Below are 24297 nucleotides of genomic sequence, written 5' to 3'. Positions count from 1 at the left end.
ACTCAACTTCTCCCCACCATCAGCCCAGCACTCTTTGCACTGTATTATCTAACCACCATAAAGTTTTATATACATATAAACTTGTCCATACAAATCATTTTTGAATTATTAGTGTAATAATTTATCATTAAACAGTACTACCACACAAAAAAAGATGCAGCTCAAGCATGAATTCTACCTGAGACCTTTCTAAATTCTTTAATCTCCCTTTTCCTAGTTGCTATCCCCATTGTTTCCCTCTTTAACTGCCCTCCCCCCCTTTATTTATTATATACTTTTAGAAGTACCTGCACTCACTTTCTTCCCCAGGAGAATGTAAGCCACTGGAAATCAGTGTTACTTTTTTGGTTTGTTTTTGTATCCCCAGCACTTAACACTGGGTTTGACTTAGGGGAAGTGTTTTTGAAATGCTTTCTGATTGAGGCCTTATGGCCTGAGGACATTCTTTGGAGTTAGCTGTGCTGGTAGTCTGGCCACTTAAGCTCTGAGTTCAAGAGGCTGCTCTCGGATATTACTTAGGGAGAATTTGCATCATAAGGCAGAGGAGATGGAGGAGGGGGCAGAGTGCCATTTATAGACAGAAATTTCCTGACACTCATGAAATCACAGGTCTGGAGCAAATGCTGGAGGGACAGTGGTCAGTAGAACTTTACATATAAACCCTCTTTTCCCTTCCCCCCCCATCCCCCCATTTCCAATTCTTTAAGGATTCTGCTTTATCCTGATACAAGGAAGAAGGAAAGAAAGGAAGCAAATAAGCATTTATTAAGCACCTATTAAGTGCTAAGTACAATACAAATAGCATCTTATTTGATCCTTACAAAAGCCCTGGGAAGTAGATACTATTATTATTCCCATTTTACAGTTGAAGTTGTATGCCCAAGGTCACCCGGTTCTGAAGTTGCCTTTGAACTCCTGGAAGTGAAACCGATAAAGAAGTAGTAAAGTTAAGGTTTTGTTTCTCCCCTTCCTCCCTGTTAAGGGTAGAAGGTAGAGAAAATAAATTTGTATTCACTGAAAAAATAAAATTTAATTTTAGAAAATGTATAGTAGTGTATGGGTCAGAAACCATTAATAAAACAACTGGATAGATCTCTAATCGCAAAGCAAAGTTTATTTACGTTCTCGAGACCGGGCATCCAACCCATCGAGCAAACAATCGAAGGGAGGAGGCGCCGTAGGGGGTAGGGTCAGCGCTTTTATCCCTAATGCAAATTCCCCCTCCCACCACTGACCCTCATCCTTATTGGCTGAGGATCTTACATTCTAAACGCGGGAACTACCCAAGAAATTGAACTTGGCCAACAACTACATAGTTGCCCATATTTGGCTGAAATAGGGAGGATAACAAGAAGGGGACTTAAGTATGCCCTTGACCTTAAAGTCCTTCAGGCCTACTCAAACTTTGAAATAGATGAAGCCTTACTCGATTTTCACAACTGTCTTGAAAGATCTCATTTTATCTCGTTCAGTAGGGAAAAGGAGATTAAGCAGTTATAAGTCTGCTGAGATGGGGTGATCCTAGATGTGGAAGGGAAACAGTCTTGGAAAGGGGCAAGAGCTCCATCTGATTCAAAGTACTGGTGATGATTGGGGATTGGGGAAAAATAGGATTAATTAGAAAGGGATTCCTGCAAGAATGGTACTAAAATTTTATAAAAAGCCCTTGAGATCTTCCCCCTACACTTTAAACTTCTTTTCTTGGTTCTTCCTTTGAAGCACTTTGATAGAATGACTTTTGCTTTTCATTTTCTTGAATTGTGGGTACGTGTTGTTTTGGCTCATGCAGAACAAAGCTTATTTATACACTGATCCTGCAAAGCCTATTTCTCCCATGTTTATTATCTAATTGCATTATAGGTTTTTTCTTTGCTTCAGCTATACTTGAGTAGAAAACATCCTACCTGCCAATTAAAACATTTGGTGTTTCTCCTACAGCAAATGATAGATAGCATTGTCAACATATAGAACATAAGCTAAGCATTCCCTGCTTTCAGAATTAGGAATATCTTTTACCTAAAGAGAGAACTCAAGAACCTTTCTAAGATAATTGCAAATAGTCCTTAATGTTGCCATCTGACATTGTTTTGTATCTAGAAGTATTCCCTGCAACCCTTAGTCTTCATTTCTAGCTACAATTCTGATACTCTGACCTGATGCTACAAAGACCATTCAAAGCACACTGCTTTAAAGAAAAAGTGATTTCTTTCCCTTAACTTGGTAAAGTTGGTCATGCTATAAAAAAAGAAAACCTTATTGGAACTCTAGATCGCTTTTAATCTCTTCTACCCTAGAAGAGCCTGGGAACGTGGTTCTCTGTCCTTGAATAGGATATCAAGAATCCAGATATCTGTACAAGTGTTTGAGTTGAGTTGACAAGACCACTTCTTCACTGGAACCTTTGTTTTGACTCTTTCTTTAGGCTAAAAAGACCCAGTGGCATGAGCAGCCTTTTGGGGAAGATTGGAGCCAAGAAACAGAAGATGAGCACCCTAGAGAAATCCAAACTGGACTGGGAGAGCTTCAAGGAGGAGGAGGGCATTGGTGAAGAACTGGCTATCCATAATAGAGGAAAAGAGGGGTAAGATACCTTTCATATTGCTGACTCAGACTCGACTCAGAGGGTGTTAAGAAAGCTGACTGATTGCTTTTTGTTTTTTAATGAAGCCTTATGTGTTCATCCTGGCCATCTTCAAAGGTGTCGGGAATGGGGAAGAGACACCCAACTCTCTCAAGTTACTAGAGTGTCATTTGTTTTGCTCAAGCTGTAATTATCGATCACTCCTAAAGGGCATCTCCTAAAGGGCATCATTTACTTCTCTGGCAGAATCTGATTCTCTAATATCTGTCGTTCTGGGCAAAAGCAAAGATTTCTAAGTCCCTCTGATAGGGTTCATATATAAGTTCGTGCTTTGCAATCAGAACAGAAATCAGATAATGTATTTTTTAAATAGTTTTAAATATTCACATTTATTATTTATTTTTTGGCGTTTTTTTCTTCTTAAATTTTGAGTTCCAGATTCCCTCCCCAATCGACTGAAAAAGGTAAGCAAAATGAGAGCAATTGTATATTGTATAACTTTTAAAAATCATACAAACTATATTTCCATATTAAGTATAGTTTGTCTTTTTTAAGCATGACAAGTAAAGAATGTGAGAAAGTTATTCTTAAATTTGCACTCAGAGTTTAACAGTTCCTTTTGTGGAGATGGATAGATAGCATTTTTTCATCATGAATCCTTTGGAATTGTCACTTGTCATTGTCTTGATCAGAGTAGACAAGTACAATATTACTGTTACTGTGTACAGTGATCTCCTGGTTCTTCTCACTTCACTTTGAGTTAGTTCATAGAAGTTTTGCCATGTTTTCAGAAACCAACCCTTTCCTCATTTCTTCTGGCACAATAAAACTCCATCACAATTATGTGCCATACTTTGTTCAGCCCTTCCCCATTTAATGAACATCCCCTTAATTTCCAATTCTTTACCACCACAAAGGAGTTTCTATAAATATTTTTGTACATTAGGTCCTTTTCCTTTTTCTTTGGACTTTTTGGGATATAGACCTAGTGGTAGTATTTCTGGGTCAAAAGTTTTATAAACCTTTGGGCATCCTCATCAATTGGAGAATGGCTGGGTAAATTGTGGTATATGAATGTTATGGAATATTATTGTTCTGTAAGAAATGACCAGCAGGATGAATACAGAGAGGACTGGCGAGACTTACATGAACTGATGCTAAGTGAAATGAGCAGAACCAGGAGATCATTATACACTTCGACAACGATATTGTATGAGGACATATTTTGATGGAAGTGGATTTCTTTGACAAAGAGACCTGAGTTTCAATTGATAAATGACGGACAAAAGCAGCTACACCCAAAGAAAGAACACTGGGAAACGAATGTGAACTATCTGCATTTTTGTTTTTCTTCCCGGGTTATTTATACCTTCTGAATCCAATTCTCCCTATGCAACAAGAGAACTGTTCGGTTCTGCAAACATATATTGTATCTAGGATATACTGCAACATATCCAGCATATAAAGGACTGCTTGCCATCTAGGGGAGAGGGTGGAGGGAGGGAGGGAAAAAAAAATCAGAACAGAAACGAGTGTCAATATAAAGTAATTATTAAATAAAAATTAAAAAAAAAAAAAAAAAACCTTTGGGCATCCTTTCAAATTGTTCTCCAGAATAGTTGGAATAGTTCACTACTCCAATAGCAGATCATTGGTATATTTATTTTTCCCTCATCTGTTCTGGCATTTGTCTTTTCTGACATGTGTGAAGTGGTATCTTTGAGTTGTTTTAATTTGCATTTCTCTAGTCAATAGTGATTTGGAGCATTTTTTTCATGATTCTTATTTTTATAAATTTGACAGTTCTAAACTCAGAATATCTTTGAGAAATGAGGCCTTTATCAGAGAAGCTTACTATAAATATTACTTTATTGTCTGTGATGTTTTTTTAGCATAATGTAGTTTCCCTAATTACTGCTTTAAAATAGAATTGATCAGCTTTGTTTGAATTTGTGATTACTACTCCTGCCTGCCTTTTTACTGTAGCTGAAGCAGTTTAGATTCCGCTCCATCATCCTTTTGTTTTAAGTTTGAGTATGTGTATGCTTCTGTTTTATGAGTAGACTCATTCCATATGCATTCATAGTTATGATTATTAACTGTATATTTTCCTTCCATCTCATTTTCTTCTTTTTCTTCTCTCTTTTTATTCTGTCCTTCCTCAGAAGTCTGTTTTATATGTGTCATCTTCTATACAAATTAACTTTATTGAGTCACTTATATTATTACTCCTTCATGTTTGCTGTTTTTATGCTTCTCTATAGACTTGCATTTGAATGTCAAGTTTTCTAATCAGCTCTGATCTTTTCATCAGGAATTCTTGAATATCCTTTGTTTCATTAAATATTCATGTTTTTTCCCTCCAAAAGATTACACTCAGTTTTCTTAGATAGATTGTTCTTGCTTGTAATCCTAGTTTCTTTGCCTTCCAGAATATTTTATTCCAAGCTCTCTGCTCCTTTAACATAGAAACCACTTTATCTTGTGTGATCCTGACTGTGGCTTCACATTTTGAATTGTTTCTTTTTAGCTGTTTGAAATATCTTCTCCTTGACCTGGGAACTCTGGAATTTGGCAATAATATTCCTAAGAGTTTCCATTTGGGTATCTCTTTAAGGAGGTGATTATTGTATTCTTTCCATTTCTACTTTATCCTCTGGACCTAAGATATTTGGGCAGTTTTCCTTGGTAATTTTTTGAAATATGATGATAGATTCTTTCTTTGATTGTGACGAATGGATAGTACAATTATTCTTAAATTATCTCTCCTCTCTCTGTCCAGGTCAGTTGTTTTTCTGATGAGACATTTCACATTTTTTTCAATTTTTTTCATTCTTTTGACTTTGTTTTATTGTTTCTTTATGTCTCATGGAGTCACTAGTTTCTACTTACCCAGTTCTAATTTTTAAGAAATTATTTTCTTCAATGAAATTTTTGTACCCCATTTTTCATTTGGCTTATTCTATGTTTTAAGGAGTTCTCTTCAGTGAATTTTTGTGCCTCTTTTACTATTAGACCAATTCTATTTTTTAAGGTATTATTTTCTTCATTATTTTCTGTGCCTCTTTTACCAAGCTGTCAATTCTTTTTTCATATTTTTTTTTTACATCACTCATATCTTTTCCCAATTTTTCCTCTGCCATTTATCCCTTCCTTTTAACTCTTCCAGGAACTCTTGTTAGTCTTGGATCCAATTAGCATTATTCTTGGAAGCTTTTTTGTTGTTGCTCCTATTTTCACATAGTTGTCTTCTTCTGACTCTATGTCTTGGTCTTCTAGTAGTTTTTTAATGGTCAAATTCTTTTGTTGTTGTCGTCATTTGCTTATTTTTCCAGCCTATTTCTTGACTTTGAACTTTGTGTTAAAGCTGGGCTCTGTTCACCTGAGGGTGGCAAAGAACTGTCCCCAAGTTTTATGCTTTTTTTGTGGTGATGTTTTCAGAGCTAGTTTGGAATGTGAGCAAGTCTTTGGTGCTTCCATGGTGGTATGACCCCGGGAGAGGTGTGGTCCCTGGTCTTTACCTAGAAGAGCTTCTGTTCTCTGCAGCTACAAACAATAATGTTCCTTTTTGCCCTGGAACTGAGACCTAGAACTGCTTTGGGGCAATAGAATTGCCAGTCAGTGGCAGCTGTATCTAAGCCAGCAAAGGGTTCTTTGAAAACTCTGACTACTTGTTTGACACCATACCATTTCTGTGCTGAGTTCCCAAAGCTGCTGCTGCTGCTGCCGCCATTGTTATTGCGTCAGTCTTGTGTGTGGGCTCCAGGCAGGCCTCCACCTAATCATGGACCTCTGATGATCTCTTAAGTGTTCTTAGGCCAGAAAAATGTCCTACTCCAACCTTTTGTCGACTCTGCCACTCCACAGTGTGATTTGAGGCATCATTTTAAAGTTCTTAGAGGGAAATGTAGAGAGATTTCAGCTGGATGGCTGTCCTGAATCCTGTATTTGGCTCCACCCCACCCTAAAAATCAGAACAGATAACTTATACAGCAGTCGCCACATAATGACAGCCTCTTTTATCTGTGCTATTGTGGTCCTAGTTTGGGCTGCTCCTGGGCCCTCTTGGATACACTTATAACCTTTTGGTTTTTGCTTTGAGGATTACCCCAAAATAGGGGATATTCACACTCCTGTCCCATGAGCTGTAGTGGTTTTTTGGGGCTGGGTGTAAACCTTCTCCAGTCTGATCTCCCTCTTTGTCCATATGTGGTTTGTGATAGAAAATCAGTTAAGAAATAAAGCTTGATGAATCTTTGGTGGTACCTCTGTGAATGAGGAGTTGGAGAGTGGGGAGGTGGGGTCCTATAGTCATACTTCTTCCTCATTTTTTTCTATGCAGATCAGCTTTTCAGTTTTTGCTCTGGCGGGATCCATTCCAGACAATGTGCTTAATTAAGTAGTAATTAGCAATTAGTCTAGAATAGTAAGTTTGATTCAGTAGTGGTAGTCCTAGGGAGACTATTCTAGGAGTATCATGGGAGAGCAGCTTCCATTTCATGGTGAGGAAGCCAGATTGTAGCGTATTTAGGAGAGAGTGAGAGGAGAGCAAAGGGAGGCAAAGAACGTAGACCACTTTTTCCAAGAGTCTCGCTAAGAAACAGAAGAGGGATATAAGATGATAATTAGTGGGTATAGTAAGACCTAGTGAGCGTTTTAAGGACAGGGAAGCCCCGGATGTGGTTGTAGGCAGGAGGGAGGGAGCCAGTGGTAGCCTGAAGATTAAAAAGTCTAAAGATTAAAGAGAAGTGGTGACAGAGCAGTCTGCCAGAAGCGACCAGAGGGGACGAGATGAGGGGTTCGGGTAGAAGGGCCCCCCTCACTGTCAGAGCACTGTGAGATGAGCGGAAGAGATGGGAAGCCCTGGGTGCTGGGCTCTGGGCTCCTGGTGGAGGCACAAAGGGGAAATCCACACGGGCTCCATCCTCAAGGAGCTCACATTCTTCTGGAGCAAAAAATATGTTACAGATCATGAAATCCGAAGGATAAAATGAGCATTTGGGGAGGGGGTGTGAGTTAGGGGAGAAGTGATAACTAAGGTGCCCGGAAAGGTCTTGTGGAGGTTATGGGCTTGAATTTGGGTCTAGAAATGAGAGCTTTCTAAGCAGAGGGGACGGCCTTTGCAGACACTCTCCCAGCAGCCAATGGCATCCTCTTACTGCACAGGAGGTGGGCCCTCTTTCCAGAGGTGCAATGATGTGACTGAAGGGGGGGGAGGGTTTAGCACACAAGCACAAACTAATGCAAGTGAAATGAGCAGAGGCAAAAAAACAGCTCACGTGGGGACTGTGGGCAATCCAGCACCCCAAAGCTGAGGTTTGAGAAGATTCTTCCCCTGTGTCGAGGGGAAGGACCAGATTGTTCTTTTGTTGGGATGTGGATTGATTTTTATGCATTTTTCTTCTTTTTCTTTCTTTAAAAAAAAACAACAACTTTGTAACAAGAGATGATTCTTTGGGAAAGTGAGTAAAAAAAAGTATAAACAAAGGATACTGGCAAAATGTCAGCCAGTAGCCACAGCATGGGGGTGTTTGAGGTCCTCTGCTCTCATTTTCCACACCCACCCGGCTATTTTGTTGAACTCTGGGCACTTCTCAGACACAGGGGAGCTCCTTGTGCAGGCTCCACTTTGCCACTCGCTATCTTAGTATGGAGCTTGTCCGGTGTGCCAGAGTTAATGGTGATCTCTGGTCAAGGTAAGGAGCAAAGCTGTGGGCAAAGAGTAAAATGCAGGTTGGGAAGGAGAGAGGTGCGTGCCGTGGATGGGACCTATCTCATCTAGTGAACCACTAATGAAATAAAATATGAAGCTCAGCTCTTCCTCCTCTCCTACTGCCGAGTGGTCAGAGAACACGTGGTCTCCCACATGCAGATCTGATGGCCCAGGTGGGGCAGCCTTCACCTCCCATGCCCCTTCCCCATAGAGCTTTATGGTCTTTCTCCAGCCTTAGTCACTCCCACAAGCCTCCTCTTATAGATGGGGAATAGAGGCAAGCAGTAATTATGGCAGAAGGAAGGTGTAGACCTATGTCAAATCTAAGTGACAACACTTAATTAGGATGAGAATAATAATAATAGCATCAGTAAGAACATGTACAAAGTCCTTTACAGTAAGTTTTCTTACTTGCGCTCCATAACATTATAAGGCTGGGAAGACCAATCGAGATGGTGGGAAGCAGTGTAGCTCAGCTCCCTCACCAACTCTTCCAACAAAAATCTAAAGAAACCTGCTGGATGAAGTGATGAGAGGAGATCAAGGGAGAAACCGCCCCAGCAACGAGGGCATTGTTCAGCTAGGCCACCGGCTCCAACCACCCCAGGGAGGATTTTGGACGGAACCATAGGCTCAGTGAGCTCTTTGGAGTCCGGAGCACCGACTTAGTGCTCCCATCCCAGCAGAAAGCATTTCTTAAGACTCATTCCCTACCCAAGAAATCAATGCAAGAGAATCTCCCAGAGGGGCCAGGATCTCAGACTCAGTACCCAGAAACACCATGTTCTCTAGGGCAGGTCTTTGGAAAACTAACCAAACCAAAAAAAATTACTATTAGGAGTCTATGGTTGCCCAAGATACAAACCTAGAAAAGGAGAGTAACTCCAACACATCCATAAGCTGTCTGCTATAAATAGTTTTCTTAGATTAGAAGCAAAGCTTTTAATCAGTGGCTTATACCATTCTTGTAGGCAAGACACTGGTGTGAGCTAGACAAGATTCAGAACTGTTTGAGTGGCTGGAACCCAAGAGGAATCAAGAATAGGTCAGCATCACCTTATGTTCCAAGGTGCCGTTCCAAGGAATGCCATTGGCTCCTGACCTGTTTTACACTTACCAGTGGCTTGAATAAAGATAGAGATGGCACATTTGTTAAATTTTCACATGATACTGAGGTGGGAGGCAGAAATAATATATTGAACAAAAGAATCAGAATTCATAAAAATCTTAATAGACTAGAGCGAAGGATTGAATTTAATAGAGATGTAAAATCTTATGCTAGTTCATAAATCAATTTCACAGGTATAGAATAGAATTGTAATTAGAGACCAGTTTGTCTCAAAAAAGTGAGTTTTAGCATATGGCAAGTTCAGTGTGAGTCCCAGATTGAAAGCATAGTATTGAGGATTAGAGATGTGATGGTCCCACTGTACTCTACCTTGGTCAGATTAGTGGAGTAGTTCTAGACACCATTTTTTTTAGGGAGGACATTGAAATCCATGTGAAGATTGGCAGAAAGAATTCTGAGTATGTAACTTAACAAATGGCATAATAGCAATCTTCAGGTTTTTGAAAGGCTGTCACCTAGAACAGTAAATCAGGAACAGTTATTGAAATGTGCATCAGGACCTGATGAGAGTCAAACTATCATCAGTGTAGCAAAGAAACAGGATTTTCTAGAGTTGCTTCTAGATTTTTGTGACTTTAGAATAATTACATAATCTCTCTTTATTTCTCTGTTCTCACTGGTAAAAGAACCCTCACTTGGTGCCTCATAACAGAGTTATTTTCATCCAATCATAAGTGTTAAGTACTTTGAAAGGAGAATTTGGTCCTTAACTGCCATAGATCATCATCTGGTACCTACAGTTTCTACTGTATCTGCAGAAAAATTTGGAAACCACAGTTGTAAATATTTTACTTAGTTAATTTTTTTTTTTTTTTTTTTTGGCTGAGGCAATTGGGGTTAAGTGACCTGCCCAGGGTCACACAGCTAGGAAGTAGTAAGTGTCTGAGCCCAAATTTGAACTTAGGTCCTCCTGACTCCAGAGCTGGTGCTCTATCCACTGCACCACCCAGGCTGCCCCTTTAGTTAAAATTTTTAAAAAGCAGATTCTTGGGAAAACATGGGCATTAACCATAAAGGATAAAAAGATATATCCAAATGTGATCTGTCCTAGTGGAGAGAATATTCACATCACTGAATATGGGCATCTTGAATTACTAAGAGTCTTAATTCCCTTCTGTTTCCTTTCTTCAGCCTCTCATATCCAGTAAGTCCCCAAATCTTGTCAGGAAGATCTCTCTCCTATGTCCCCTCCACTCACACAGCCATCACTTTTAGCACTTCTTGCTCACTTAGACCGCTATAATAGTCTCTTTATTGATCTCTCTGTTTTTACTCCCTTTCTGCTCCAGTTCATCCCCATAGACTAATATAGACAAACCCAACCATGTGACCTCCCATTGCTTATAGCATAAGACAGATTCCTTGGTCAACCATTTCAGGTGCTCTATGATCTACTTTTCCAGCCTAATTTCATAGTGTTTCCCTTTAGAAATTTTTATTACAACTCAGCTGTACTGCTAACCATTCCTCCAATGGTGTTCTCTCTCTTCCACCTCTATGCATTCAGAGAAGCTACTCCTGATTTTGAAATGCTCTCCTTCCCAATTTCTGCCTTTCCGAATCACCATTTTTTGGTTGAGTCCCCATTTAGTTTCCATTTCTCCCCTTTTCAGTTTTCCTTGCACTGTACTTGCCAGTACTTGTATGTCACCCAGTAGAGTTTAAGGTCCTGAAGAGCAGAGACTCTACTTTTTGGTTTTGTGTCCACATGGGTCAGGACTTAAGACTCCAAATTTTTGTCTTATCTTTGTTGTCATTCTGCAGAACTAGAGGAACACTTTGTAAACTTAAGTGAGAGTTATTACTTCTAAACTTCTTTTCTCTTAAGTGTCAGACTGTCTGGGCAGGGCCACAATAGCAGTTGGAGATTCTGAAGGCACCATTAGATATTCCTCAAAATAACCTCTATCAAAAAGACATGTTGTTTCTTCGCGTTTGTTTTCGCCCACTTCCTGCTCCCAATGATCTTATGCCTAAATTGAAGTGTTTCTCTAAAAGGCTAATAATTTTTTCTTGTCCCTCGGGAACCTACCGATCAAACACTCTTTGAGTGACATTTACCATAACGATGATAATCACAATACAGCGTCATCTGATAACCAACCTAGATTGATGTTACTAAACTTTTATCACACTAAGTAGCATCTGGGAGTTTTGAGTTCTCTAGAATTTAGCAACTTAGAGATGGATGTACCTTTGGGAACCATTATCCTCATCTAGAAGTCAAATACCAATCAGTAAAATTGGTACCAACACCTATTCTAAGTATAATGTCCTTTGTGCCAGAGAACCTTGAATTGCTCTACTTTCTTACTGGAATGTCAATGTAAGAAGATTATGCTCTTGGACATTTTGTCTAGCTCTCTAATTAAATTAAAGTGAATCTCCCAGAGGTTTTAATCATCAGAAGCATCTTTCCAGAAATACTCATGTAGAATACAGGGAGGCTAAAGGAAGGAATTATTGCACTGAAAGAATTAAAAACTGGCTGGCTTTTAAAGACCATTTATAAACGGTACAGGGTTTGGCTGCTTAGGTACAGTCAGATTGAAGGTTCATGGAGGTCAGTGACTGCCAAGAAGGTAACTATTTTCTTTGATCCAAACAGAGGGGAAATAGGAGGCAAAGAAAAAAATCTTTCTCACTCTAAAATTTCTCCCTATCTAACTGAGGATGAACTACAAACTCAGGGTAGATGTTGGAGGAAAAGCAATGGAGAGCAAATAAAATTTAAAATTCCACTCACTCATCTTCAAACTCTGTGAATGGCATTACAGTGCTACAGACTTGATTTGATCCTCTGTCAAGAAGGTCATGGTACTCTGAAATGAGATGGCTTGAATTCTGAAAGTGATGAAGAGTTTTTCGTTCAGCTTATTCTCAAAGCAGTACCTTTCTTTCTTCCCCCAAATCCCCAAATTCAATGAATAGTTGCCATATCACATTCATTTAAAATTCATTGCATAAAAAATCTTATATGCAATACTAATGATAGTTGGAATTTATCTAGCCCTTTTAGATTTTTAGCATCCTTATTTGTTGTCTTGTTTAATCACATTCTGATTGGCATGAAGGAAGCTATTATGGGAACTTTACTCTGGAACTACAATATTGCTATGATCCGAGATTGCCTTCCTAGGTTTTATAAGGGCAGCGAAGTGATGTCCTGGTTAGAGTTCCAATCGTGGAATCAGGAAGAATCAGCTTCCTTGAACACAAATCTGTCCTCAGATATTTTCTAGCTATGTGACCCCAAATAAGTCACTTCACCCTGTTTTTCTTCATTTCCTCATCTTAAAATGAGCTAGAGAAGGACATGACAAATTGCTCCAGCATCTTTGCCAAGAAAACCTCAAGTGGGTCACAGAGAGTTGGACAGGACTGAAAAATTACTGAAAAACAAAAGTTTCATGAACTGAAATGTCTTTTACAAATGTACTTTATAATACCACATCATTGCTTGTTATGTTGTCATTGAAGCCTGTCTTTGCTTGGAATGAGACACTAAAAACTTAGTGCCTATATATCTTGGTTCATATTTTCAACTTTATTCTTTTTTTATTATAACTTTTTATTGATAAAACATATGCATGGATAGTTTTTCAACATTGACCCTTGCAAAAACTTCTGTTCCAACTTTTCCTTTCCTTCCCTCCAGCCCCCCCCAGAGGACAGGTGGTCCCTTATATGTTAAATATGTTAAAGTATGTTCAACATTATTTTTTGGTTTTTTCTTTTATCAACTAACCCATAGAAGCCAGGTGTTATTTAGACTCTCTGGGAGTCTTGCCTCATGTCTGCAGATGACCTTTGCAGATTAACAAACCTAATTAGCCCTCTACTTACTAGATGTCTAGGGAAGAGAAGGAAGTAGTTTTTGTTTGTTTTTCCTTTGTCTTCTCTATTATTTCTGCTTTGTGTGCAACATGGGGGCCTGAAGAATAGACACTAAAAAATACTCCTGTTTAGTTTTGTCTTCTTATTCTTTGTCCTCCATAATTTTTTTAGGACAACTATGTGGTGCAATGAATAGAGGGCCAGACCTAGAGTCAGGAAAACTTGAGTTCATCTGGCTACAGCACTTACTAAATGTGTGACCCTGGGCAAGTCACTTAATCCTGTTTGCCTCAGTTTCCTCATCAGTAAAATGAGCTGGAGAAAGAAATGGCCAACCAATAGCCATACCAATAAATGATATCTTTGCCAAGAAAAGTCCAAATAGGGTCACAAAGAGCTGGACACAACTGAAACTACTGGGGGAAAAAATTCTTTCTTTTGGCTCAGCTTTCAGAAAAACTGGCCTTTTTTTTTTTTTTCCCACTTCAAGATTGTTATTTGGATTTAGAATACAGAATAGTGTCAGATCCTACTGGATATGTCCTGATTTTTATTGGAGATGCTAAGTAAATCACTTTAATTCTTGCTACATACTTTAGTTCTAGTTGGCATACTTTATCAAATTCATCCTGGATGACTAGCCATCTTTTAATTAGGGCACATTTTACAGTCAGTGTCAGTAAGAAAGAAAGTCACTCTTGGGGATTTAGCATTTAGAATCCTTTAGCATTCCACATGTCACTGTGAATGACTTGAAACTGTGTGTAAAACCATCAACATAGAAGACAAATGTAAAAGAAACTCTCTCAGCGCACTTGTCTATAGTATACTACTTTATAGGACAACCCACTTTTATTTGTTCCTTTGAAAACTCTCAACACCTGTTTAAAATGGCCAGTTTATGTGAGCCAGGCGTATGAAGTTCCCTTCTGAACCATCATCACGCACGTTAAACCCCATTCCATTTAGGAGCTGTTTTCTTAGTAGTCACATTTTCCATAGGCCCCCAAGTACGTTGTACTTGAAGGTCTTGCACCAAATTGTGAGACTACATATGTGTGGTAATGCAGCTGAAGGGAGAGCCCACAAGCCAGTGACAGACTCTCTGATGTTAGGCCAATCAGGGCTGTCTGCAATCCCTAAGTCTGGGATCTCCTTACTCAATCATGGTTTTGTTTATGGTTGACTCTTGGCACCAAACCAGAGCTATCACAAAGATCCCATTAACCACAGCATTTGTTTCCAGATAAGTGTCAAGGAGATAAATGAACTCTTCAGACTGTGGGCACCTCATCCCTGTCTCAACTGTTTATCTGGGTTGCTCTTTGAAATAACCACTCCATTCAAGGTGTTTCTTTGAAGCCTACTGAGCTTGTTGATGAGACTGGTTTTTCTCTCTACTTAATGCCCCCAGGACATATGCTTTGCCCTTAATATTCCCAAAGTCAGCCTGATTTGCATTGCTTCTCAAACCTGCAGCAATGTTATTCATGTCTAATGGAGCATCCTAATTCAAGCACCACTTCCTTTTCTTTAAATAAGATCCAGGATTACAAACCACAGAGCACTCAAAATCACTCACCCCTACATGTTCTCTGCCCCCAGACAGGTGGCAGGGAAATGGCTTGTAGCTCAAAGCATGCTTTGGAAACACATCAGCACATTTCTTTTAGGTTTTCTAAACCACATATTTTATCTCTGGGTGAATGCAGAAGACACAATATGGTCCAATAGGCAGAACAGTAGATTGGAAATGAGGTGATACAGGTCTTTGGTTTGCTGTATAATTTTTGATAAGATAATTTCCCTTTTTTGGCTTAATTTACCTATTTATAAAAGGGGCACTTTAAAGAGCTATCTCATCATTAAAGACTGGAGTAAATACAGAACTTAGAACTCATAGCTTTTTATTTACAAGTTATATGCATAGGTATTTTTACAGCATTGACAATTGCCGAACCTTTTGTTCCAATTTTTCCTCTCTTTCCCCCCACTCCCTCCCCTAGATGGCAGGATGACCAATACATGTTAAATTATATTAAAGTATAAATTAGGTACACAATAAGGATACATGTCCAAACCATTATTTTGCTGTACAAAAAGAATCGGATTCTGAAATATTGTACAATTAGCCTGTGAAGGAAATAAAAAATGCAGGCAGGCAAAAATATAGGGATTGGGAATTCAATGTAATGGTTCTTAGTCATCTCTCAGAGTTCTTACCCTGGGTGTAGCTGGTTCAGTTCATTGCTGCTCCGTTGGAACTGATTTGGTTCATCTCATTGTTGAGGATGGCCAGGTCCATCAGAATTGATTATCATATAGTATTGAAGTATATAATGATCTCCTGGCCCTGCTCATTTCACTCAGCATCAGTTCATATAAGTCTCTCTAGGCCTTTCTGAAATCATCCTGCTGATTGTTTCTTACAGAACAATAATATTCCATAATATTCATATACCACAATTTATTCAGTCATTCTCCAATTGATGGGCATCCGCTCAGTTTCTGGCCACTACAAGAACTCTGGATTTCTAAGAAAATCAGTGAAGGTGTCAGAAAACAGATGCTAATCATACTTTCTGAGGAGGGCAGAGTCAAGATACTGGAAAGGAAGGAAGTAGTGGGGTGAGCTCTACGCTATAAACTCCAAGCAGATCTAGTAAATGCACCAGGCCAAATCCTTATGGGGAAATTCAGAAAACTTGGTGAAAGATAAAATGACTGAGGAAACAGAGCTCTAGGCTTCTGAGCATAGCAATTATTAAGCAATGCATGCTAAATTGTATTAAAAAATCTCAACCAGTCACCTTCTTCAGCTTTGGCATTAGATCCTGAATACAGGGGGAGACAGAGTATTACATATTAAAAGTAATTGGTCCAATTAATTAAAAGGAAATAACTAGAACACATCATTAGGTCATCTGATTTCTAATTGGAGGAAAGACTAGGGCCTTTAATTTGGGAGGAAAATACTGAACAGATACTAATCCCTGAAATGAGAAGATGTGTCTCACTTCCCCCCAAATGTCTATAAACACTCAAAGGAACATGAAAGCAATAATTGATTGATCAATATGGAACATGTTTTCAGATAAGACACAAAAGCCTCTGAGAAGTTATCCGGCTTCCCAACCAGGAAAGACTATGTTCAAACAATGCAACAAAGTCTTCTTGCCAATTCCCACAATTAAATAAAGTTTTTTCACAAAACAGAAAGTGGATTTGACCCATAATTGAATAGAAAGAAAACCAAGCTGACTCCAGAATTGAATTACAAGATGGAGTTAGTGTAGTTCATTCAGTTCCCATAATTACCCATTTGTGTTCTGATCCCCTCATTTCTCTCAAGTCCCCCTTTTAATTCATGGATCACTTACCTATAAGCCAAACCTATGAGGTTTTTCATATATTCATATTCAGAATTACTTAAGTCTGCTTATAGATCTGACAACTTCTAGACCTCACAATGGACTAATTTTCAGAAGGGAGATTTATATGTCTCCAGGGTAACCAAGAAAAACATAAACATAAACACCATGAAACAAAAGGCCAAAACAATATAGTGATTATCGATATTAACACTACATTAAGTCTCCTTGTATCCTAGTGACGCACTCCCAATGTCCATTTAATCAGATCTTGTGTAATCATCTGATCCTTGGATTCTTTTCTTGGACAATCTGGAATAGGTTACATTCTCAGGGCGACTCTGAAAGAGGCTCTGCTTCTCTGGTTCCAAATCACTTGTAGAGATTACTAGATAATTCTGATAAAATCTGCTAGTGATAAGATTTAACACAGTTTAGTTCAGTCTCTTAAATTTGGTGTTCCAATAACTAGTTCATGAAGCTAATCCATTAACAACAGCATATAAGAATAACTTCAATTTAGGAACCCATAATTCATTTGAAACTTCAAAGAATTTCCATTTTTATAGGTTACTTGCTGGTAAAGATAACTTACTGTTATCTTTACCTCAACTCTCTCTGATATAAGAATCTTTTTTTAAAAAATAAAAAATCATGAAGGTCTAACATGTAAAATGAACTCTTCTCATGTTTAATATTATCAATCAAATATTTTTAAAATGGGAAAACAGTTTCACTTTCTTTACAATTATTAATGTCATTTCAATACATTTCATAGGTAAAATCCTTAATCTAATTTTGAGATCTTATTACTAAAAACTTGAATTTTCTTGCTAGATACATTTGAAAGCCAGTCATATACATATTGTTGCTTTTTCAGACCATTTAGTTAGAAAACTTTTATATCATATCTTTGTCTTATTATTTTGTCTGATTCACCCTTTTGAAGGAGATCCCTATATTTGACCACAAATGCAGTTTTAAAATTGTAAAACTTTTCATACTTACATCCTATTATAGTAATTCAGAGTTGTTCTAGTATCGATTTATTAATTGTTTTAGTGTTGTACTTAGAAAACTCCTACAGCTCACCTGCCCGATTATGGAAACTTGTTAGGAAAGGAAAAGGGTCATGGGCATACCAATGTCAGGATGTCCCCTTAAGGGCACAGATTGGCCTGATATATAACATTACTGGGGAAAAGCCTCCCTCAACTCTGCTTGATTCCAAGTGAGCCCAAAGGGAAGTCTACAATTCTGCCATTATGACCTGATGGAGTTTTCTAGTTGGCTGACTGGGGCTAAATGCAGCAGCATTGCTCAGACCCAAACCCAGATCAGAAACTTGCAGAGTACAGTGCAGTGGGAGAGCAAGCAGACTTTGTCTGGAAAGAGCTCTTTGAGAGCACCAAAAGCTTGCCAGTCTCCAGCCTGTCCCTGAGATACTGGAATAACACAACATTCAAAATACCAAGAAAGCAGCATTAGGCCATCCAGCCTTCCCGCCTTAACGTCAGGTCTGAAATCAGAAAGGTGGCTGGAAGAATGAGCAAACGAAGAAAGAATCCCACTTCAGTGAGCGCTGATGGAGGCAAGGCTCCAGATACAAATGCAAGGGAGGGAAGAAACCCAGAACATCTACAGGAGGGAAACACAGCTTGGGCACAAGTTCACCTAGGATTCTTGGAAAAGATGAAGAAAGGATTTTTAGAAAAAGTTTTTAAAATTTGTTTTATAAATAGAGGGAGAGCCCTTGAGGAAAGAATTGAAAAAGAATAATAGCCTTTATTGTGGAGGATTGTTCTGTGGAGGGGAGAAGTGTGTCATTTCCAGGAATGATTGTGTTATTAAAAAGCTACCAATAAAATACAGAATAATAGCTCTCAACTCAGAAAGGACCTCTGTCCAAGCTCCTCAGTTTTACAAGAAAGGAAAGGACACATCTGGCTATATGGTAGAGTCCTGGGCTTGGAGTCAAGAAGACTCAATCTTCCTCAATTCAGTGAGACCCTGGGCAAGTCACTTCATTCTGTCTGACTCAGTTTCCTCATCTGTCAAATGAGCCAGAGAAGGAAATGGCAAATCCCTCCAGTGTCTCTGCCAAGAAAACCCCAAGTAGGGTCTTGGAAAGTCAGACATGACTGAAATGACTGAAGAACAGAACCCTTTCCTGCACGCCATCAGAATTAGAGTTTGAATCTCCCTCTCACCAGTGTTCTTTTCACGGTTCCATGTTGCCTAGTCTTTCCCTTCTCTCTCAGAAGAGATTGTAAATGAAAATGAATTAGTTTGCATTGAGAAAGTCCTTTGAAGATTCTCTCCAAGAGCTAACTGTTCTCTGCCCACTCACCACCCCCACTCCCCCTAACCCTTCCCCAGCACAAACCAAGCTCTTATTCTTGAGTAAGGACTGCCAGCTAAGGATTCCCAAATGGCCCTCGGGTTCCTGTCACCTCGGGTAAAATCCCATCCCTTTGAAAGTCAAGAAAGAGCATTTGTTCATCCCCTCCAGGAGGTTTCTAGCATTCCCGATGGACTTACTCTGCCCATTCTAAGGGCCATCGTTGAGTTGTCCCATTCCAAGAAATTAGGACACCTACAAACTGGTCCCTCAAGAGAAAGCTGCAAGCGTTGTCCCCTAAAGAGTCATTTTACCGATAGTCCCCGGCAGTTAGGGAAGCGCTTCCAATCTTGGTGATCTGTATACAGTCTATAAACACTATACATCCTCTACGCCCTCTGTAGATGGGAACAGGATGACTTTCCATCCCAGGCTTGTACCTCCCCTCTCATTCGGTATGAAATAAATGTCTTATTTTTCAAAATCAGCCTTTCCCCATGCTCCCAGTAGAGTTGTGACTTGGACCTCAGCTCATAGAAGGTGACACAGGGCCATCTGAGAGGCGCAGACCCCCCTGGGGGAGCAGGATTTATTCTGTGTACTTGTATTTCATTTAGGTTTAGTAGAACTAAATCTGACAGGGAAGCAAACGTTGGGGGTTGGCTTTTACAAGATATCGAACCCCAGGCTGTGAATTCAGCAAAGGAACCTGGGTTACTGAACCTGGTATAAGTATCAACTAGAGGTAATGACCTTGTAATGAAAGATGCACGTTTTCTTTGGTAGAACAAAGGAAAGCTTTTCTGGAGCGAGTGGATCACAGTTTGAAATGAGCGGGAACAAAGATGATTCCATCCCATCTCCCTTTTTCGAGGGCAGTTTTGCTTTCTCAGTAGGCTAATTAGTAGCATAGCCTTTCCCTTCCCCCATTCCCCAGGCAAGCTGGGATTCACTTTGCAACAGGGAACATTATAATGCAGCTGTGTCTCATTAAGCAGCCAGCCTAGCATTTTGTGGGCACACACGACTCCTTCGCTGTGCCCACTGTAGTGCCAGATTTCTCCTCTTTCCTGGAACAATGAAGAAAAGCACTACAAGAACTGCCTCCAGTTTGGGAAATCAAAAGTACCTGACCCTTTAGCTGGGGGAAACAGAGGAGGCAAAGGCTGCCATCGGACCCATTTCTCTGAAAGGTTCTTCGATATGGGCCAAGAGGCTGTTTCAGCTTAGCAGGAGCACGTGCTGAAATGTAAAGAAGTTTTGTTGGAGAAGGTGAGGAAAGTAGGAGCTGTTCCTTCCCTTAAAGGCTAAAAATCAAAGCCAATCTGATGCCGGCTGATTTCTGGATGACGTCACTTCATGAATTCTACATTCCAGACAAACTGGCCTCTTGTCCCCGTACGGGACATTTCATCCTTCACATCTGCATCTTTGCTCAGTCTTGCAAAGCATTGGAATCCCTGCATAAATGCCATGTCTTAGATGAAAGTCGTTCCTGATATTCCCAGCCACCTTTACCAATAGTCAGTATTTTGTACATTTATTTACCCGAATATATTGCCTGCCTCCCTTTCTTCCTGCTCCCCATCTCCCCCAATAGAATATAAGCTCTTTGGGAGCACAGATTCTCATTTTTGTCTGCATCCCCAGTGCCTGGGACTAGTGAGTGCTTAATAAATGCTTGTTACTGAATTCTAAATCTAATTTTCTCTTGTCCAAGTACATAAAGCTCCTTGATTATGTTGACACAACTGTTTCTTGTCCCCTTCCAGGTACATTGAAAGGAAAGCTTTTCTGGAGCGAGTGGATCACAGACAGTTTGAAATTGAGCGGGACCTCAGGCTGAGCAAAATGAAGCCTTGAGGGCATTGGAAAGATGCTCTGGCAATTTATCCCTGCTTGTGGTGTGAGCTCAACTTTTGTGTGTCTGTGAAATCTCTCCTGTCCTGCTCACCGACTGTCTCGTGGAAAGGAGAGCTAAATGTTCTGTTCTCCATGTTGAAGCTCCGTCTGTATATCTTGATCTCACGTGGTGTCATTTATTTTATTTTTATAAGTTCTTACAGTGGGAAACTGTTCAGGGACTGGTGAAGAGGATGGCACTGTCCTTACAGCAGAGAGAGGGCCCATCCAGTGCCAGCATAGTCCAGACCTAACAGCTGGCAGGGATTTTTCCTAGTGTCATTCTGCCTGTGGTGGAGACAGGACTCCAGCCTTGACATGGACTATTAAGCTCAGCTTGCCGGAATCATTGACTCTCCATTAGAGTGCATCCTTTGTCCTGATACCAATGTTGAGAAGAAAAGATATGGACACACTTCTGCGGGCCAACACCAGATCACTGGACAGCTTTGTATTCAACTCTCTTCTGTGTTTTCTCTCTCCTTTCCTCTTCCCCTCTCCCCCTGCCTCTCTTTCTCTCACTTCTCCTTCCCTCCTTTTTTTCCTCCCTCCATCTCTCTCTCTCCCCCTCTTCCTCTCCCTCTCCTTTTCCCTCTTCTTTCCCTCTCCCTCTCTCCCTCTTTATCTCTTCCTCTATTGGTCCTTCCCTCCCTCCTCTCCTCTTGGTTTCTTCCCCTCCCCCCTCACTATTTCTTCCCTCATTCTTCCAAGATGGAACTCCTTTTAACATAATGTGAAACTGAAATTATGGAGATGTTGTTGCTCAATCAAAAATTGTTTTTCCTTTAGTATTTTCCTCTTTCCAAAGTAAAAGCCACTTTTTCTAGATTCAACCCTGCCACCAAATCTTTTGTCACCTTGGTTTGCCGGAAAATATCCTCAGACTTCCTTTCCCGTCCCTCAGTAGAAATAAAGACACCCCCAACCCAGATCGGCTTCAAGATTTCTCTTGGGAGCAGCCAGGAGAAACGGTATCTGGAATAGGTTGATGGTGGAATGGGAACAGGGAGCTGGGGCCAGACCATTCACGATAATAAAAGCATTAAAATCCAGACCTCCCACGTGTCCTTATTTTCACATGTAACGAGTGCATGGGAAAGCTCCCGGAGGTTCTGCATTGCCTGGATGGCTGAGCGTCCACCTACAGAGTTGCTGTCGCCAGTAGCAGCCAAGGCCTGTGTTTTTCCTATTGCTGTTGCCCATAAAATTGTATTTGCTAGCAATTGTCTTCCTTTTTAGTGTCCTTTAGAGCCATGAAATCCTATTTATCATTGCCACTTAACACAGGCTTCTCCGTTCTGGTTCATTCCTTGACACATGGGGACGAGCCGACTTAAGAAACCTCAGGGCCACAGTGCCATGATCTGAACTGCTGTAGTCATCCTCGAAATATTCTGTTGAGGTTTTTCATTTTATAACAAAGAGAATCCCTTTCCCTTTCTTCCTCAATTCTCCCTTCCCCCTCTCCCAATCCTGCAATTGAACCTTTCCTTGCAACAAAGAAAAGTTCAACAAAATAGCCCAGTATTTTGTCTGAAGGAGTTCTTCCAGGGAGTCCCTTTCCTCTGCTTTGATGGGGGAGGTCTAGTCCATACTGGCCATTTCTCTTAAGATAAAGGAGAATACTTCTCTCTTTAAAATGGCCCTAACTAAAGTTGTCCCATTTGAAGCAAGTAAAATTCTGACTATCTTATTTCAAGGCCTGGTCCTAAGTGCAACAATGGAGGAACAAGAGTTTGTGGACCTGCAGGATGTTACATAGGGTCCCAAGAGTGCTGTCCAGCTCCTGTGGACTCCATGACCCTGCACAAGAGCAGGACCATGTTTGAGACACTTCATTTTCCCTCTGCATCTTCAAATAACATTTGGTTTGATCACACTGTCTACTTCTGTTGGAGAATGTCTTCTCACAACTGTCATTTTTCACAGTGATGCTTTAATTGGCTTTTACTCATTTGTGATGTGGCTTGGAGTCCTTCAGAATGGAAGCTGTTGAGCTCAATATAAATTGTGGCCTTTTCTTTTTCATGGGATTTTTATAGGCAACTTTGGCTCTTAAGGGACCGATAGTTCAAAGAGATCTCTTGGTTTTTTACTCAGTGAGGCACACTAGCCCAGTTTCTTCCAAGGGAAGAAAAAGGAATTAATAAACTCATTGATTATCCCATATGTTTATCGTGCACATCCAAGTTTTATTGAGTTTTTGTACCCAACATTTGAAGAGCCTTCCACAGTGCTCTTTCTTTATAGTATATTAATGTTGCCACTTAGCATTAAGCTCTGTCCTTTCATTTGGGTCTTCATTTGGCGAGTCTCTTTGTTGGCAAGTTTGCAACATGAATCTGATCCTATGTATTGTCTCCTAACACGTTCATTAAGTTTTTTGAAAAACTCCTGGTGTCAGTGCTATGTTGCTGATCTTTCTAGCAACTTGTCAGGGAACGTGCGGCAATTTGCATCTTGCCTGTCACAGATGCTCTCCCTTCCAACATCATGAACCTCAGCTCTGGTGTTTCTAGACTTTGAATTCTGACATATTTCATTACCCTATACTTTAACATTCATCCATTCTCAAATCAGCTTGATCCATATGTTACCACTTTAAAGACCACCCCTGGATCAGATTAAACTTTTCCCTTTAACTCACTAAGGTGATGAGTGACTTTCTCTGGCTACTTAAAGAATTATCTTAGGAGACTTTCAAACAGCAGGATAGTATTCTACAGTCCAAGAAATCTGAGGGACTTGTAGAATTGAGTTGAAATCATAAATTATGTTCTTTTTTAATAGCTTTTTATTTTTCCAAATATTTGAAAAGATAGTCTTCTACATTCACCTTTGCAAAACCTTGTGTTATAAATTTTTCTTTCTTCCTATCCTTCCATCTCCTCCCATAGACAGCAAGTGATCCAATATAGGTTAAAAAAAAGCAGTTCTTCCAAACATAATTCCATATTTGTCATGCTACACAAGAAAAATCAGAGCAGAAGGTGAAAGGGAAAAAAAATCAACAACAAAAGGTGGAAGTATTATGCCTTGAACTACATTCAGTCCCGAGAGCTCTCTCTAGATGCAGATGGCTCTTTCTATCACAAATCTATTGGAATTTCCTTGAATCGCCTCATTGTTGAAAAGACCCAAGTCCATCACAGTTGATCAGCATATAATCTTGCTGTTGTACAATGTTCTCTTGGTTCTACTCAATTGTGGCCTTTTCTTACTTTAGGGACTCGTATTTGACAGCATTTGGACAAAGTCAAAGAAATTTGACTTGTCTTCTCTGGAGCTGGCAGTAGCCAAAAGACTGAAATCAGGACACAAGAAAAAAGGCCAGATCCTTACCCAACATACCAAGAGAAGGAAAGATTTTGCCCCTCTGATCTTTCTAGGACATAGTTCCTTATTAATGTTGTAAATCATCTG

The 24297-nt window shown here is 39.8% G+C and overlaps 1 protein-coding gene across 1 annotated transcript in view; it reads left to right on the top strand.

Annotated features, from left to right (window-relative positions):
• CFDP1 (craniofacial development protein 1) overlaps nt 1-21926 on the top strand; it is a 156684-nt gene extending 134758 nt beyond the window's left edge. Inside the window, exons 6-7 of the mRNA XM_051974673.1 lie at nt 2423-2581; nt 20745-21926. Of these exons, the coding sequence (XP_051830633.1) occupies nt 2423-2581; nt 20745-20835 (250 nt within the window). The 3' untranslated portion in view covers nt 20836-21926. The remainder of the gene's footprint in view (nt 1-2422; nt 2582-20744) is intronic.
• Nucleotides 21927-24297: the final 2371 nt, after the last annotated feature.

This window comes from Antechinus flavipes, chromosome 2 (genome assembly GCF_016432865.1).
Source record: "Antechinus flavipes isolate AdamAnt ecotype Samford, QLD, Australia chromosome 2, AdamAnt_v2, whole genome shotgun sequence".
NCBI lineage: Eukaryota > Metazoa > Chordata > Mammalia > Dasyuromorphia > Dasyuridae > Antechinus > Antechinus flavipes.
Note: the sequence above shows the minus strand (reverse complement) of the source record. Positions and strands in the feature narration are given on the sequence as shown.